Genomic DNA, 17547 nt, shown 5'->3' on the forward strand with positions numbered 1-17547 from the left:
TTGAATTACTCAGTAGTGGTAATTGCTCTTCACTTTGCAATTTCTTTAACTTGACAAAATATTTTGTAGGATAACTATGTAAAAACCTTGCCAATGGATCCTTGGCCCATTTAAGGTTTCTCTGGTTTAGGCAAGACAGCACAGCATCCTACTTGTAGTATCCACTGCACTCCCTGTCTACTGGCAGAGGGCTGTAAATTAGTTACTGCTAAGCCCAGGGAGATTATTCTGCTACTCAGGTTCCTCACTTCCCTTGGGATCCTGAATTCCATCTCACGGTTCCTATGACCAAGACCACTGTTAATTGTCACATCACTGATTAATGATTCCTTAATGATGAGTAGCAGAGTGCCTGCCCTATAGACCTTTTCCACCCCTCAGGTGGGTTTGTCCTCCAAGCACCATGAATCTCCTGCATTGCTTGTGTGCCACCATGTTACATTTCCAGCATATGTCTTGGTGATTGATTTTTCATGAGAGCTAAGGCTAGTGATTGTGCAGACTTTTTACTTCTCATGGGTTTGTTGATTGTCTTTTTTTTTTTTCAATCTACTTACCCTTGACTGGCAGTCTGTAAAGTCTGTAACAGATGTTCACCATGATGTTTGCCTGGTTGAATTCTGACCTGTGGATTTTCAACTGCCCTGTAGGCCATTCTGCACTAAGGCTCCATTTGTTTGAGTTCTCTGTATAAAGTCTAAGCACTGTCCTTGACTTTCTCACTTCTGTCTTCAAGGCCTGTGGTCCATCCACAGCAGTTGTGAACTGTCTCACTGTACTGTGTGCTCACAGTAGGATCATTATGGGCACTGGTTTACAATCCCTTGTGTTTGCTTCACGTGCTGAATGCACTCTTATAGAGCAGCTAAAGGTGTGTCCCTATGCCTCTTGTTCAGGGGGTATGATCCTCACTGTGTGTTGTCCTGTGCATTTACTGTCTCTGCCATTCTCTTCCTTTCTAGTCTGCAGCCTCCACTTCTTTGGCAAACCTAGTTTGAAGACCTCCCTATGAGCAAACCTGTTAGCAGTGATTTGCACAATCAAATGGATCTTGTCTTTCTCAAGCACTCTGTTTCTTAGAGGAGCTTAATGTCTTAAGAGCTGAAGTCCTGCTTGCAGCCACCTACTGAGATACCGATCCACAGAACATGTTTGCCCTAACAAAGTGTTACCCTTGGATCAGCACCTGGGCCCTGCTATTTATTATATTGACACGTGTTGTCATTCACCATTGTCCCTGCTCTCCTGTAGTTAGCTCTGATCTGCTGAAGATGTATTGCTGTGACAAGGACAACAAGTCATCTGCAATGGCCAGATGAGCTGTAAGAGTTTCTTTGCAGCATGGCGTGTTTGGCAAAGAGCTGAACTCTTAAGACATCGAGTCCAGCTGCTGTGCAGAAGCTCCACAGGATTCTGCAATTACTGTCACCTACTGCTTCCTTGTAGTTACCTTGGCTGTTGACGCGTGGATCAGGCCTAGATGCCAAACCTGACAGAGCTTGTTCTCGGACTGTTGGTCTCTTCGGCACCCAAATAGCTACTGATGGGAAAAGAGAGCCCCCTTCCTGTTGTTGGAGGTCACAGCTTCATCCTCCCTGATCCTGGGAGTCCCTGGGTGAGGAAAGAGTAGAGGTGGTACAAGGGGGTGGTTGAGCAGAGGGGATTAATATAGGGGGAAAGAAACGGTTCACAGCTTTGTTCAGAAAAGTAAACTGGAAACTTAGAACTGAGTTAAGAGACTGTATCACAAGTTTCTGCTTATGAAGACTGTTGGAGGAACCTGTCTTGGATATTAAAGGGTTGTCATATAATGAAGAAAGGTGATATTCTTTCTACATGAAGATAGAAAAAGACAAATAAATAACAAAAGAAACTTATTAGAGGTAGAAAGAGTTTGACAGATTGGGGTATTGCAAGTTAATGGAGCCAACAGTGTTGCTTTTCAGCTTGGAACCAAATAGTGTCAGATCTCAACACTTTTGAAAGGCAGTTTGGAAGCAGAGAGACAATCAACCACCAAGAGACAGAAAGTTCTGTAAAATTACTTTAGAGCAGATTTTTTCAATTAGTGACTCATAACAGGTAAAAGCTAAGTATAATTCTGACTGGTTTCTGTAGGCTCTTCAGGTTCTGGCGAGTTCCAAAACTGCTACTACTGTTTCCATATGCATATTGACTGAGGAAGGAAAACAAATGTTTATTGAAATCCCTGTGTTCAGGTGGTTACATTTTATGAAACAGTGCCAGCACACATTCATCAGTAGCTGTACTAGAAACTAAGATGTATCATCATGTTTAGGCTAAATTAAAGTTGTGTCAATCGTGCTGAAAGGCAGCAGAAGTACTTTGTGAAGCATGGAAGTAATACAAGTGTTTCTGGGAAAATTTTAGAATAAGGTCTGGAAAAAGATTCTCTTGTTCTTAGGTTGTACAAGTAATTTTTCTTTTATAAGAAGGCATCCAGTATCCAAAGGTGAGGAAGCAAATAATCATGCAGAGTAAGTCTGTTGTGGCTCCATGGAGTTCTGTAGGACTTGTAAGAGAAGCAGCACTTTGGATAGGTAGGATGGAACTAAGTTTGGTGAATTAGCAGAGGAGTGAGCTGGTGTGTCCTTTGCTCAGGGTAATAAAAACCAAACAAATAAATAAAAAACCCCACAATGATCCCACAGTGTGCCATATGTAATACAAGCTGTATGGAAACCTGTTTGGAAATTGTGTTCTTCCTTAACAACCTGCGGTTTTGCAGAACTGGGTGTTCTGTGGTCATGCACTTGCACAGACAGGAGCAGCCAGCAGGGCAGGCAGATAAGGACTAAAATAAAGGCAGAAACAAGTAGCACCGTCCACAGGGTGGGGAGGGTGGTGGGTGTCCAAAGGGCAAGGTTTGGGATGCTGACTGGGATAGTAAACAAGCTTCCTGTTAGATTGACAAAGTACCAAGAGATAGAAGTTGGTGTTTGCTCTTTAAAGGATCACAGTTGTCTCCACAAGATGCTTCATTCTCTTCTTTGCCCGATGACAATAACTTACTAACTAGCTGCTGACCTGAAGTGGCTTGTAGTTAATAACATTGATGGTCATAGCAATGGTCAATAGTGTGTTTTATATTTCCAATCTGATGTGTTTGAAGAATTGCTATCTTAACTTAGGACTTCATCTCTCTTGATTTTTTTATCCATAACCCTTTGAAGGCAGAAGAGTGGGGAATTTGTGCAATGCTAATATGATGTGAATTCGTATTACCTTGAATCTAAGAGTCAGTGAATAATGCTTTAAGGTAAATTTTAGTGTATGCTTGGGCCTTCGATTTTTGCTTTCTAGTTTTTTTTTACTGCCTAAAAATGTGTGTATGTACATTTGTGAGAGGACAGCAGGTTTGTCATTTGATTTCTGTTCTCTAATAGGACTGTATATATTACAAAGAAAAGCAGAAGAGAAAAATAGAAATAAATACATTTATAACTCCAATAATAGTTTTGTAGCCAGTATAATCATAATTAATTGAATTTCATAAATGTAGTCCATGTACTAAAATTATTTTATAATGCAAATTTTAACAAAATCTGACTTGTCGAGCTGAACAGCTCCAATGTGTTAAGATAGTTTCCCTTTTCTACTCAAGATGTGGTACATATTTATTCCTTATACTAGTGTACATGCACTGTAAACCAAAAAGTAAATGTAACTTTTGGTGGGAGAGCAGGACCCTATGTTGTCTTAAAAGTGATGAGTAAATTTTGTGATTCTAAATGTTTTCTGAGGATTTTGGTATCTTTAATGTGGTGTGATGATAAAATAGTCTTCAAAGTTCTGTAAAATAGCTACATATATAATACAGACAGGCCTTTAGTATAAGGAATGAGAACCTTCAAATGCTGCTTTGAATTATCCTCTTATTTTCAAGTAAGCTTATTATTTGGAAGGAGAAAGGAGGGCACTTGGAAACTGTTTCTGTGTTGAACAAAACTGATGTTATATTGATGATGTAAATTCTCACCATATTTCATCAGTTATCATGTATCTCCTTTTTTAGTTCTTAATTGGTATTCGTTGGTTTTTTCCAATCATTTGATTTGCTCTGTTTCTCTTCTCCCTTATTGCAGTGTGATTTTTACCAAATACCTAAACAGACTAGCTGGTAAATCTGGAAAATAATTGGATTTATCTAATCCTCAATTTTAAAACGTTTTTGTACGGATACAGAGGACTGGAGAGCACTGTCATGGTATCAGAAGCAAAAGAAACTTGATTTTTTATATTTGTATAAAAATTAACCTACTCTATTGTGTAATTTCAGGAGATCATAAATCAGAAGTTTCTGATTTTGAAGGTTTCCCTTTTTTTTCTCTTCTTTTTTCCCCCCCTCTCCATACGTGACTCTGATTCTCAGTGTGAGAGAGACTTCACTGCATAGAGCTATGAGGCTAATCCTCCCACCTTTAAGATTCTGTGGTGGGTATTTTAAGTCTAATGAGGTTGTTGGGGCATGGCTTAATAGGCTGATTGTGGGCAGATGGCAGTTGCCTTGTCTTATTTTTATCTTTTAATTCTGTTGAGTAGTACTATAGTGGAAGAAGTAAATATTTGTGTGATAAATGTAACAATTTTTGGGATTGATCTCAGAATTTGAGAATGCTTTTTGCCAGTGCTCTTGAATTTGCTTTACTTGAAGAAACTTTTGATTGACTGTTTTAAATGTTTCTTTTGTCTCCAGGTTTTGAAAGTATTTTAGAAGGGCTTTATGGACCAAGGCTACGAAGAGACCTCAGTTTATTTGAAGGTAAATGAGCCAGTTTTTAGAGCAATGACCTTAACTTTCTGGTTTTTCTTTTAGATATGTAGTTTAAATTTAATTCTATAAAGGAAATCATCCTATGCTTTTCTTTCCAGTGTTCATTTCATGATGTTCTTGTCAATACTGTGCATGAGCAAAACACTCAACAAAATGATACCTGGGTTTTGTTCCCATAGAGGGAAGTTTCAGATCAGCAAAGTTTTCCTGCAAGACACTCATGAGAAAGATTTGCTCTTCTGCAATATTGTTTCTCCTACATTGTTTTTGAACGTTTTTTAGAAAGGGAAGGCAAACTGCTCATCTTCCTGTTGACATTAACTGAGAAAAGAAAGGTAGTGGGTACCAGTGTGGTCTTGTGGTGGTCAAAAAAGTTTAAGCTTTATATATATTTTCTTTACATTTTTATTATATAAAAATCAAGCTTATATTTTTATCTGTTTTATATGTATATAAAGTGTTACCTATATTTGAGTGTGTTTTACATCTATATATACATACACACACATACATATATATACACATGTATATATATATACATATATATACTCTTTTTCCAATACCCTTATAAGACTTAGCCTTATTCCAGTAAAACCAAGTCCATTTGGACTAGCTGTCAATAACACCCCAGTCCTTAGTTAAGTATAAAATTATTTATCTGTCTCTGATAAGATGAGAACTATGCAGCAAAAAATTGCTTTGAAGTGTTGAAAGAAGTGTTTAGTCAAGTTAATTTTATGGCTTAAAAAAGTTTTTTCTATTATCATACATTCAAAATGTTTCATCTCAGTTCATTGTCTGACAGTGTAATTTGTAAAGCATATAACTTATGTAGTGCTAGTACATGAGGCAGGGTGGCATGCACTCTATGTCTTTGCTTAGAACAGTTTTGGAACGATTGCTTTATGTTTTTATCCTGTTCATAATGTGCAAGTTCCTTGGCCTGCATCACATGCATAACACAGTATTTTCAAGTGGAGAACTTGAAATACCACCTTGCTGATGTTTTCAGAGTATTTTGTTCCTGTCTCAAGCTAACATGCCGCTAGTAAGACATAAAAACATTTAAGAAATGTGTAAATTTGGACTAAAGTTTGTTTTCCTGAATGGTATTCCTATCTGCTGTGATAAACCAGCACCAGCACATTTAAAAAGGGAACAGAACATTATGTGTACAGTATCTTTTTTTTTCTAGTTATATATTTTGGGCTTTGCACTGATTAGTGATTAAAGTTTTGGTTTTTTTTTTTACCTCAAAGGTTTTACATTCTCTTTAGAAACTGCCCTGATATTTTTTCTTTTTTTTTTGCTTTTTTGTAAGAAGGCGGAAAGTACTGAGCTAATGACCGAAATCTAAGTGCTGTGGTTTAAGAGCCTGATGCACTACACAGTAAAGTGTTCTGTTGCTCCTTTGGAGTTTGTGCATGCACATATTTGAACTGTCTTATGGGAAAAGTTTTAATTTATCTCACACTGTTGAAGATTTCTTACCTGTTTAAAATCTGATATTCCCATTGCTTGCAGATCTGTTGATGCCCCCATGACTTTATCCTGCAAACTAAAGTTGTTAAATTTAATTTTATCTAAAATGTAAAGTTCCAAGTTCCAATTTCTAAGAATGTGTGTCAGTAATGTGCAAGAGTTTTTCAGCAGCTAAAGCTTATTTCCGTTTTTGATGCATCTGTAAAATAGATTTTACTTCCGGAGCTACTGCAGAAGAGACAGATGGCATGTTAGGTTGGGATGGTCATCTTTGGTTCTTTTTCATAGATACAGCATCTGTAACTTCAGTAATGCTGTGTGAAATTATTTGTACAAAACACGGCACAGCAGAGGTCAACCTTATTGGTAGTATGGGGTGCAATGCTATTTCTGATTTGAGGTCTGAATTTTCTTGCAAAGATTCGTATAGAACTCTCAAGTAAACTTTGTACAAATCTTTCCACTGTTGTAAGTGCCACTTTGCAGTTTACAGATAATAATCGTGAGATACAAAGTAAATAATTTGCCTTGATTAAAAAAAAGGCTGGTAGAATCAGAACCCAAAGTTTTAGACACTTAGCAATGTTCGTGAATCACTGCATTGTTTAAGGTGTTCATTTTCCTCATCGTAACCACTAAACTAATACCGTCAACATGCAATGTTGTGGCTCATTAGCAGGAGTATGTTTCCTCAGACGTACCTCAAGAAATTAGATGGCTTTCTTGTCCAGAAGTGTGAGAGAATCAGCTGAAATACATGCTGCTTGGCTACAATAGCATTTCTTTCTCTTACATTCTAGGCTTTATCTATTGTGACATAAAAATAATGAATAATGTTCATAAAATGTAGCATGACTGATATATTTCCTTAGTTCTGTCTTGAAATAGTACTTGATCTATAGATTAAATTGTTGTATTGTAGTCTCTCAAAGTTACTTGAGCAAATAATAAATTGTAATGACAATTTAAATAGAAAAAAGTACACTTCAGTTTTAGTAGGTTTTTATGCTTTTCAAAGAAAATACCTTTTTTATATCTTGAAATGCTTGTGTGTGTAGGATTTACTTTGGGCTTGCTTAAATGGTTCTCCTTGTCACCATTATTCAGCATCAGATTTTTTTCTGACTGCTTTGATAGTGCAGCTTCTGGTTACAAAGGTGTCAAGTTCTATATCTTGGTATCTGACCTTGGTCATGGTCTGAACTGAGGTTTCTTATGTCATTGAATCTTTCGGGCTTTCTAATCCTTTGCTTATACCCACTTTTAGCTAAGTAGATTCACATGTAAATTGTTATTCTTTACATTCTACTTGTGGATATTTAGCATAACTCTAGAATGCTTTTCTTCTAATCAGCTGGTATGTGTGTACTTTCTTTTTTGGGGGATTATGTGCTGAGGTTGTATTAACAATTGAGTAGGAGCAGAGTCTTATGGGAGAAAAGCAGCTCTCATTATTCTTTATCTGCCAGGCAAAAACCCCTCTTTATACAGGATGAAAGGTTTGAGGAGGGTGTGTTTTGTTTTTCCTTATGTTCTGGAGTATTTATAGTAGTGGACTATTATATTAGAAGCAGAAATCTAATAGAATTTGAGATTTTATGAAATTAAAAATAAGAAGGAACATGCTAAACACCTCAGATATTTCAATGTACTTACTAGGAAGCAATAGTGCTATATAAAAAGAAAGAGGGTAATTTGTTCAGAATTGTCACGAATAGCTGGGAAAATTCTTGGGACATTATTATAACCAGAAAACAATGGAAAGTAAGGGGTGAATATTTTAGACTATCTTGTGTTTAGATTTACTAGACAACTGTTTCACATTTTAAGAGGTAAACATGAAATCTGTTCAGTATTACAGATGTCTGAATTTGTTTAATTCATCATTATTCCTTGGGAAAAATGATTTGGGGAAACAAAGATTTGAATGCCCTAAGAAGTGAAAAAAGTTAGAATTTTTTTGTCAGAGTTCACCATTTTATTCTTAAGAAACGGAAGTAAGTTTAACAGCTTTGTACTAAATTACTGGGTTTGAGTAATAATCTGTGCTGTCTTTAGTATTAAAATGCTCTTTGCATAGTCTTAACTTTTTCTCATGGCCTGATAAGCATTATAGGTTATCTGCAAATCTTTCATCATTCAGCCCCAAACAAGAAAAAATGGGCAGGATGATCATCATATCCTAAATTGAATGCAGCCAAGGAAACTTTTTTCTGCTTACAAGTTTCTTCTGTGCTTCTGATCTTTCTGAGATCCCTATCTGTAGTTTAAAACTTAATCCTCAGTATGTTTCGTGTGATGGTGACCAAAGACTGTTGAATGTCTGGCGTTTGATATATCTTGTATATATCTGCTATCTGATGTCAGTTTTGCTCAGCTCACTGGCCTACTTAATATGTCCTACTTTATTTATACTACTTTGAACAAGTTTAGTCTTACGTAGAGCTGATACTTCTCAAGGTTTGCTTTTTTGTCTATACCCAAGGATTGCTCTTTAGTTTGCCTTTTAGCAGTGGAAATTCAGGGTTCCAAGGCAGAAGATATAAACTTGTCTTAGAGTTATTTGTAGAATCCCAAGGTTCATAAATAGTTTGGGTTGTGTTTGTACTCAATTGAAGAACCTAGTCTTTCCACACTCATTTTGTTTCTTATCTTTAAGAAAAGTAAAATCCCGGCAGCTGTGGGAGGAGGGTGGGGGAGGGTGGGCAGTGGGAAACAATCCTGTGAACATCAATGTCAGAGAAGGAAGAGGGGAGAGAAGGTGTTCCAGGTGATGCCTTGGGAAACACAGACACTGGAGCAGAGATTCTGTTGCATCCCTTGGAGAGGACCATGGTGATGCAGGTAGAACCTGCAGCCCATGGAGGACCACGTCGGAACAGATACCCACACTGCAGCCTGTGGAGGATCCCACACTGGAGCAGGTGGAGATGACCTGAAGGAAGCTACAGCCTATGGAGAGCCCATGCTGGAGCAGGTTTTCTGGCAGGAGCTGTGGGGCTGTGGAGTGGTCTCTTCCTGAAGGACTGTGCCTTGTGCAAAAGATACATGCTAGAGCAGTTCATGAAGAGCTGCAGTTGTGGGAAGAACACTGGAGCAGTTTGTGAAGGCCTGTAGCCTGTGGGAAGGACCCCAAGCTGGAGCCAGGGAAAGATGAGGAGAAGCAAGCAGCAGAGAGAACTATTAGGAAGTGAGGACAGCCCATTTCCCATCCTCCTCACGCACTTTGGGGTGAGGGAGGAGATAGAAGAGTCAGGAACGAAGGAGTGAAGCCGAAGCCTGGGAAGAAGGGGTGATAAGGTGGCTCAGTGTGTTCCCTTTCTCGTTACGCAAATATGTTATTGACAATAAATGAAATGGATTTTCCTCAATTTCAATCTGACTTGCCTGTGACAGTAATTGGTAAGTGACCTCCCTGTCTTTATCTTGACCACAAGTTTTTCCATCTTATTTTCTCCCCCACCATCTTACTGCCCCACCCTTACGCTGCTGAGAAGAGGGAGCGAGAGTGTCACTGGGCTAGGGGCTGGCATCCAGCCAAGGTCAGCCCACCATCATGTGTGAGAAGTTAATCTCAAGAACCTGCCTAGCAGAACTGTGATTGTAATTTAGTGGTACAGAGAAAAGGAGGAAACATACTTGGTAATTACTAATGAAGGGCGAAAAAGTTGTTTAGATTGTAAATGTATGAACTGGAAATGAACAGGATGGAGAGGACCTTGGTGTTGTAGTTAATCATGTTTGTGTTCACCTGCCAAGACGCTGCAGCAGTAACAAGGACTGCTGCATAACTAGGAGGGTGTGGGAAAAGTACTGCCTACAGTTTAAGGAAGTCTGGTGTAAATGTAAAAGACATCACATTGAGATCTTGGTCACCTGCATTCAGGAAACAGGTGTTCAAGTGAGACTGGTGCAGAAAAGATGGAGCTGAATCTCATGAGAGGAAACCAGTTGGTTAAGCTGCAAAGTGAACTGCAAATATATCAATGTGCTAAATGCCTGAAAAGTTACTGTTCATGGGTATAAGAATAATGTTGCCACAAAAGCAAACTCGAATAACTTGCCATGTGTATTAATTTTAAACAGGAAATTAGAAGCTTAATTTTCAGTATTAGCACAGTTGGCTTGGAAAAATCTTTAAAGCAATTCCTGATTAGGAAGAAAAAAAAGAAAAAAAAACCTTCCAGAAAACTTCTTAATTTTTGAAATGAAGCTTCATAATTTGTTTAAAGAAAGTAGATGGTATGTCTCCATTCAGAGAAGGGCTGGACCTGATTTAGGCAATACAGATTTAAGTCCTACATTACCTCCAGACCAAAGGACATTTTCTGATAAAACTATATATATAAAGTTAGTTTTTCTAGCAAAATCAGGTACTGCAAGTGAGTATAGGGCTTGGGTTTAGGATTAGTGATGGTAGCAAATCACTTAAAATTTTGTAAGTGAAATTCATGTTGCTCAAATGTGAGGAGTCCATATCCTAATTCCTCACTCAGTTTACTATAAGTTTGCACACTTAGTTAAAAGAATGATGTCTGCAGTTCAGAACTTTATTTACAGTATTCAGATGCCTCCAGTAATTTTGACAGGTAATCATTTGAATTGCATGAGTTTACCTTTCCTCTTAAGAAAGGTGCTCTCTGCTATTTGTAAGTTGAGCTGTACAACTCAGACAAGACTTTGGAAATATCTGAGGAATTGAATGCTACTGAATGCATTGTACCACTAAATGCATACCAGATTATTGACAGAATTTACTTAAGAGAATTGTAGGTTGTATATTTTGTTTTCAAAATCCATTTTTACTTGTTTAAAACATCTAGCTTTCTTTTCTTCTTCTAAGACTGTGAGCCAGAAGAGCTGACTGACTGGTCTATGGATGAGAAGTGTTCCTTTTGTAACTTACACAAAGAAACAGCCAGTGTAAGTATGAACATTGTATTAAGCATTATTCCCCAGAGAACTGTATTTTGCAGATAAATTAATTCTGCATTTTAACTCAAGGTAGAACCACTGAAATCAAAATATTTCATCCTATAGCTCAATAATTTAATTGTATATGGTACTGCCAGCAGACTGACTTCTGAAAGATGTTGTGGCCTTCGTATCTCCTCTAGGATCGTGCATCAGTTATCGGTTCTTCACAGTCAACGCCTACAGAGGAACTGTCATCTCAGGGCCAGTCCAACACTGATAAGATTGAATGCCAAGCAGAAAACTATCTAAATGCACTCTTTCGAAAGAAAGGTAACAAAGGCATGTCTTTTATATTAAGAAATACGGCAAAAATCTAGAATAATCAAATTATTTGGGGTTGATTTTGATTAAGTATTTTTTTATTTATCTACTGAAGTAGGTGTTTCTGCTCTTTCTCTTCTTTATTCCTTTGGTTTTCCTTAATCTTTTATCTTGCTTACTGGAATCACCAAATGAGGTACTACTCTTCCTCTTTGCCATTCCTCTTAGGCCTGTTTCATTCAGTGTTGTTCTCTTGAATCCCTGTTCATTAAATTTTGTTGTTGGGGTTTTTTTACCATGAGCTGCTACCTTGTCCTCATGACAACTTCAGGTGCCATTCTCTGGAATGTGAAGCATTTAAGCACTTTCTAAATTCTCACTTCTGGTTTTCAGCAGGAAAACTGTTTTAAATGAGATAACGTTTTTTGCAGATTGCAAAATGGAATTTGGGATCTTTTTGCACCAAAGCTGCTTCTTCAAATACATCTAAGTTGGAGGTTGAAACTTCTAATCAAAATGTAGCATTTAATAGCTCACTAATTCTTTGACTATTCTTGTTCTTTGGCACTCATCAAGTTCTAGCAGTACATGAATGACAACAGGTCAGCTCGATTCGTGAAAGTTACTTGGTTATTCACTGTCATCATTAGCAGAAATACTCCTTTTCTTCCTTAGATTCCTGTGAATGAAGAAATGTGAATGAAACTTGACTCAGCAATTACAATTTTCATAGGGGTTTCTTGGGGTTAGTAGGTGTACTTGGGTGTCAGAATAGCTGAGTATTGCTAGGGTGACAGCCTTCTCTTGCTTCTAACAAAGAAATCATCAGACACATTCTTTTCCCTCATATAGATGGAAGAAAAAGGCAAATTTAGTTTTCTCCCTTTTATCTTGCTGTAACAGGAGAGAGTATTATGCCATTGAACCTGAGGTTTACTTACTGTGTGTCTATTGAGTCTACATTTTGCTTTTTTGCATTTTAAAGAACTTTATAAGGAATGCAACAGCATTTTGAGTCCATCTTTGTTCCTTGGCTTTCTTTGAAGCAAACTATTTTACATTTGAAATAAAATGTCCAGTGAAGTTGGGACCTCATTACTTCTGAAATTCTTATTGTATTTTCATCACAGGCCCAGTTGCATGGCATCTCCCTGGGCAGGTATTTTAATTCCTTCAAATTCCTGGTTTCTCACATCTCTTCTTGGTTTTGATGTTTTCCAACATTCGCTTGCTTTATGCTTCTGCTGAAAATGGTGTCTTTGATACTCCTTGAGAGGAACTTTTATCATGGGAGAAGTGAAACTTGGCATGACCTCACCTTGGCAGAGTGAATGACTTAAGTGAAGTTCTTCACAAAGAACGTTTGGCTTTTAGCATCTTCCTTAGGTGTTTTGATCTGCCAGATCAGTAATGCTACATTAAAAAGGTTTTGTCTACTGAAAAACAAAACCAGCCTTTTACAATTGTTTTTGTGATTCTTTGAAAGACTTCTGTATTCTTGGGTAGGAATTTTCTAAGAATACTTCTTCAGTCCAGGTTTTAGAAAGTCTTTTAAATTGTTCAAATTACAGGAAGTGAAAAACAAAAATAATTGTAAAGGGCGTGTGAAACCAATTTATGAAGTACTCAAGTAACTTTTGGATTTTAGGAGGAAGACGAAGAGTTTTACTAGAGAAAATCCCACAACTGCTTTCTGAACTTTTGTAGGTTTTTGAGTTCAGCCATCAGCTTAGGAAAAAAGGAATCAAAAAATTTCCAGTAAGTGTTTAGCTAAGGAACAGATCATATACCTGGTACTAAACCAGATGTGCTTTTGTTGTAAAAAAAAATCAGACTTCTTGGTTGGCTGTCTCCAAAATGAAGTGACACTTGTTTGGATTGCAAACTCCTCAAGCTGATCTACTCTCTTACTGTTATAACTGTCAGGGTTTTATTTAGGCCTCTATGAACCATTTCCAAGGCTAGTGAGCAAACTTCAGAGTTGCCTTTGTTGGTCTCATTAACCTTTCATTTTCAAACAAATTAGTATATGGCTGGATTTTTAATTTGCAGACTAGTTTGGGGGAAATGTTATGATTTTGTTTTGGTGGTTTTTTCATATCAGGAAACTAGTTCAGAATATCTTGAAACATGCAGCCATGTTGTATCATTGTCTGCAGCATGCAGCCTTCAGACATTGCTGGATGACAACTCGTCTGTAGAATCTGGGACAACAGATGATAAAATTACTGCCAGGATGCGTAAGCTCCTGAGATGCTGTAGTGACAGTGTCTTTCTATTAGGAGTCTGACTTCACTATGTGTTAAAGACCAGTTTGACAGTTGTCTGCAGAAAAGTCCTGTGCTCAGCAGACACCTCAACAAAGGCAAAACGATTCTTGTACCCAAACACTGATCACTCCATTAAACAATGTATGTAAAACTCACATGCTTTCTTCCCAAGTGTAAAGGCTCTCTTTGCTGTTTTGGTCATGTAAGCAGAGTAGACTTTGCCACTTGCATAACATTAAAATACAACTGTTTTCTTTTGTTAAGGAAAAAACAGTGTGCTTTAAAAAATACATATTACCCTTTTTTCCCCCCATGATTATTATGGAATGTGACATGATCATTGTTACATAGCAGAACCATGGTTGTTTAAGAACGTGACCAGACATTTTGTTCATGGACTAGTCATTTTCTTGTTTTCTAGTAATCCACATTGTGTTTTCTTCTTTCCATGCACTATTAATGTTACCTCTTTAAACAAAAACAAATTAAAAAGAAAGGGTCATTTACATGCATTCATGGTTGTGACTCAGGTTCTACCTTCAGGAGATGATCCACCAAGAGAAGACTGAAATATGAGGAGCTTTTGTAGAAGTTAAAGAATTGTGGCACAAAATTGTAGGGAGAATGCTTGGAATTACTTGAATCTTTCCAGATTCTCTGGGCTGTTCTGTCAAGTATCTTCAGTGCCACATTTCCCATACTAAAATAATTTCCCTGTAAGTTTTATAAAAGTTCTTTATTAATAGTTTCTCCATATCTGTTTCCTGTTCTGAAATGTTTCCCTTCATAAATATGACTTCGTTACACCATACTATATACGCAAGTTTAACTTTGAATTCTGTGTTTTTTGCATAGTTCCATCTCAATTGCATGGCTATCATAAGCTGGTTATGCTTCTTGGGCCAAGTATATGTAATTTGGCAAGCCTATGGAAATGTAATCTCGTACACATAATCTCAGACTTACAAAAAAGGTGTTACTTTCTGAGTTGCGGTTTTGAGATGTAAGCACTCCTTTATCCAATACCCGCAGTTCCTTTTATTAATAATTTTAGGAAATCTATTTTGTCCTTTCAATATCTGGAAAGTTTGGTGTAATTGCTGAGAGCTCTGACATAGCTTGTGCAGTAAGCTGGTATGGCAGCTTTGCTATTCATCAGGAAAGAATGTTTAGCAGGGTTTCAGCTGCTTCCATAAGAAAGTAAAACATACTTTCTGTGTTGACCACCTGCCTGCCAGTGTTACTGTCTTCACTGAATTACTTGGTCATTTTCAGCTACGTTTGAGAAAATTCTTAAAGATATAATTGTATACAGAATAGTGGAAGTTGCAGCCTGAGGAGAGGAAGGCAAAATGTGAAACATTTGCAAGAGCAGAAAAATGGAGTGGATTTGCCCCTTATTTCTTCTATTTGTTGATGAGTCAAGTTAACTAAACTAATCATGATAAAAGGCTCAGAATAAATTGCTGTATTCTAGTCTTAACTTGCCAATGAAATGACAATGAGCTAAACAATTTTATGAGTAAAGCTGAGTATTGCTGGTACAGTTTAGTGGCTGTTGAGGTGGGGCTCTTCTAGAAAACATGGCCTTTCTGGAAAAGAGGGAAGGTGGAGTGAATACAGGGAACACACTGATAAGCAACCAGGTGTTCTTAGTGCTGCTACTCGCACAACAGCCTTGTAAGGTGCAAGAGGGATTGTGATTCCCCACTGATTTTCACTGCCTTTTGGTACTGTATCAGAAGAAAAATTAAATCATTAGTTTGACTTTTTAATTAAAAAATACTAGTTTTAAAGAAATAGAACACTATGGAACACTGTTTTGGGAGCTTTTAACTCCTTGTTCATCATCCTGCCAAATACATGGGTAATTCTGAACTGTCAGTCAAATCAGTCATTATATTGTACTTTGCCATCTAACAATCACACAGAAAGTGCAGAATAATTAAGAGTATGGATTCAAATACTTACAAACTGGTACAGCACATAAACTCAGAAAGTATTAATCCTAAATGTGAGCTTTGAATTAAATCTTGAAAATCTTGAAAATCACAAGCAGAAAATACCAAATTATATTGTACAAGGGTGTCATTTAGCCTTCTTTCATTCTAATAACATCAGGTTACAGTGATCTGAGAGAAACTAGAGGAACATCAGAGCTACTTTTTACTCCAAATCTTTAGAGTGAAAGATCCATGGACTACATATAGATGCCTTGTGTTTTAAATCAGCTGTGAAAAATAGGAATTTAAATAGATGCAGGCATGTAGATTTAAAACTTTCTACGTAGCTATAATCATTACTCCTAATGAAACATCTTAGAATAAAAACTATTCAGGTCATACAAAGTATATCTGGTGCCATCTGCTGATAATAATTAAGAAATATTTGGTAGTGTTACTAAGCTCAGAGATCTAATACCTCTCTTGCCCCACAATACATTTCATTGCATTTAAAAACTTTATGGCTAATTACAAATTTCTCATGTGTAGTAGAACTTTGTCATTGTGAATCACAGAATGGGTACTGTTGGAAGGGACAACAGTGGATTATCTGGTCCAACCTTCCTGCTCAAGCAGGGTCATCCCAGAGCACATGGCACAGGATTGCATCCAGGTGGTACTCCAATATCTCCAGTGAGGGAGACTCCACAACCTCTGCACAATCTGTTCACTGCAGTCACCCACACAGTAAAGAAGTTCTTCCTCATGTTCAGGTGGAACTTCCTGTGCATCAGTTTCTGGCTGTTGCCTCTTGTCCCATTGCTGGCCACCACCAAGAAGAGCCTGGTCCATGGTCTTGACACCCTCCCTTCAGATACTGATAGACATTGATGAGGTCCCCTCTCAGTCATCTCTTTTCGAGGTTGAACAGGCCCAGCACCTTATCCTTGTAAGAAGGATACTCCAGGTCTGTTTTCATTGCATACTTTTGTAATAATCAGACCTACAGCCATTGAGTGCAAGTGATTAGACTTTATGCAACACATTTCAAGTGTGTCTTTTGATGACTTGAGTGCTACATTAATAAAACATATAAAAGTTGCCTTTACCTTAGTCTTTTTTTTTCCAGGAATGTACGCTGTGTGGAAAGAGTATAGTTATGAAACTGTATAACTTTCTTCTTTCCTTTGAAATCTTAACAGCACTCACTTATGTTCTATGTCATTTGGAGAGCTGTGGGATATTATTTCTAACTTGAAAATACTTTAAATTACTTCTTTCTCCTAGTACGAGTTAAGCATCCACAGCTTCATTCTCCATCAGGAAGCAAACCAGCATTAATGGTAACGGATCTAGAGCAGATTTCCAGCAACTGAATGTATATACAGACTGGGAATGAGATGCTGGAAAGCAGTGCCATGGAAAGGGACCTAGTCAATGGCAAGCTGAATATGAGTCAGCAGTGCCCTGGCAGCCAGGAGGGCCAACCATGTCCTGGGGGGCATCAGGCACAGCATCGCCAGCTGGGCGAGGGAGGGGATTGTCCTGCTCTGCTCTGCTCTGCACTGGGGCAGCCTCACCTGGAATATTGTGTGCAGGTTTGGGCAACACAATATAGGAAAAATATTCAGGTATTAGGGAGTGTCCAACGGAGGGCAACGAAGATGTTGAAGGGCCTTGAGGGAAAGCCATGTGAGGAGCAGGTGAGGGCACTCGATCTGTTCAGCCTGGAGAAGAGGAGACTGAAGGGAGACCTCATTGCAGTTGCAACTTCCTCAGGGCGGGAAGAGGAGGGTCAGACACTGATTTATTTTCTGCG

General features: G+C 37.9%; 1 protein-coding gene across 11 annotated transcripts in view; it reads left to right on the forward strand.

The window, feature by feature from the left end:
* The window catches only part of LCORL (ligand dependent nuclear receptor corepressor like), an 84022-nt gene that overhangs the window by 23714 nt on the left and 42761 nt on the right, over positions 1–17547 (forward strand). For 10 of the 11 annotated variants that reach the window (XM_071556728.1, XM_071556734.1, XM_071556735.1 and 7 more), the window contains exons 2-4: positions 4718–4783; positions 11121–11200; positions 11395–11524. In XM_071556728.1, coding sequence (XP_071412829.1) covers positions 4718–4783; positions 11121–11200; positions 11395–11524 — 276 coding nt within the window. Of the gene's footprint in view, positions 1–4398; positions 4456–4717; positions 4784–11120; positions 11201–11394; positions 11525–17547 lie in introns of those variants that run through there. The other variant, XM_071556731.1, reaches the window with a different exon arrangement.

Source organism: Pithys albifrons, chromosome 5 (assembly GCF_047495875.1).
Source record: "Pithys albifrons albifrons isolate INPA30051 chromosome 5, PitAlb_v1, whole genome shotgun sequence".
NCBI classification, from domain to species: domain Eukaryota; kingdom Metazoa; phylum Chordata; class Aves; order Passeriformes; family Thamnophilidae; genus Pithys; species Pithys albifrons.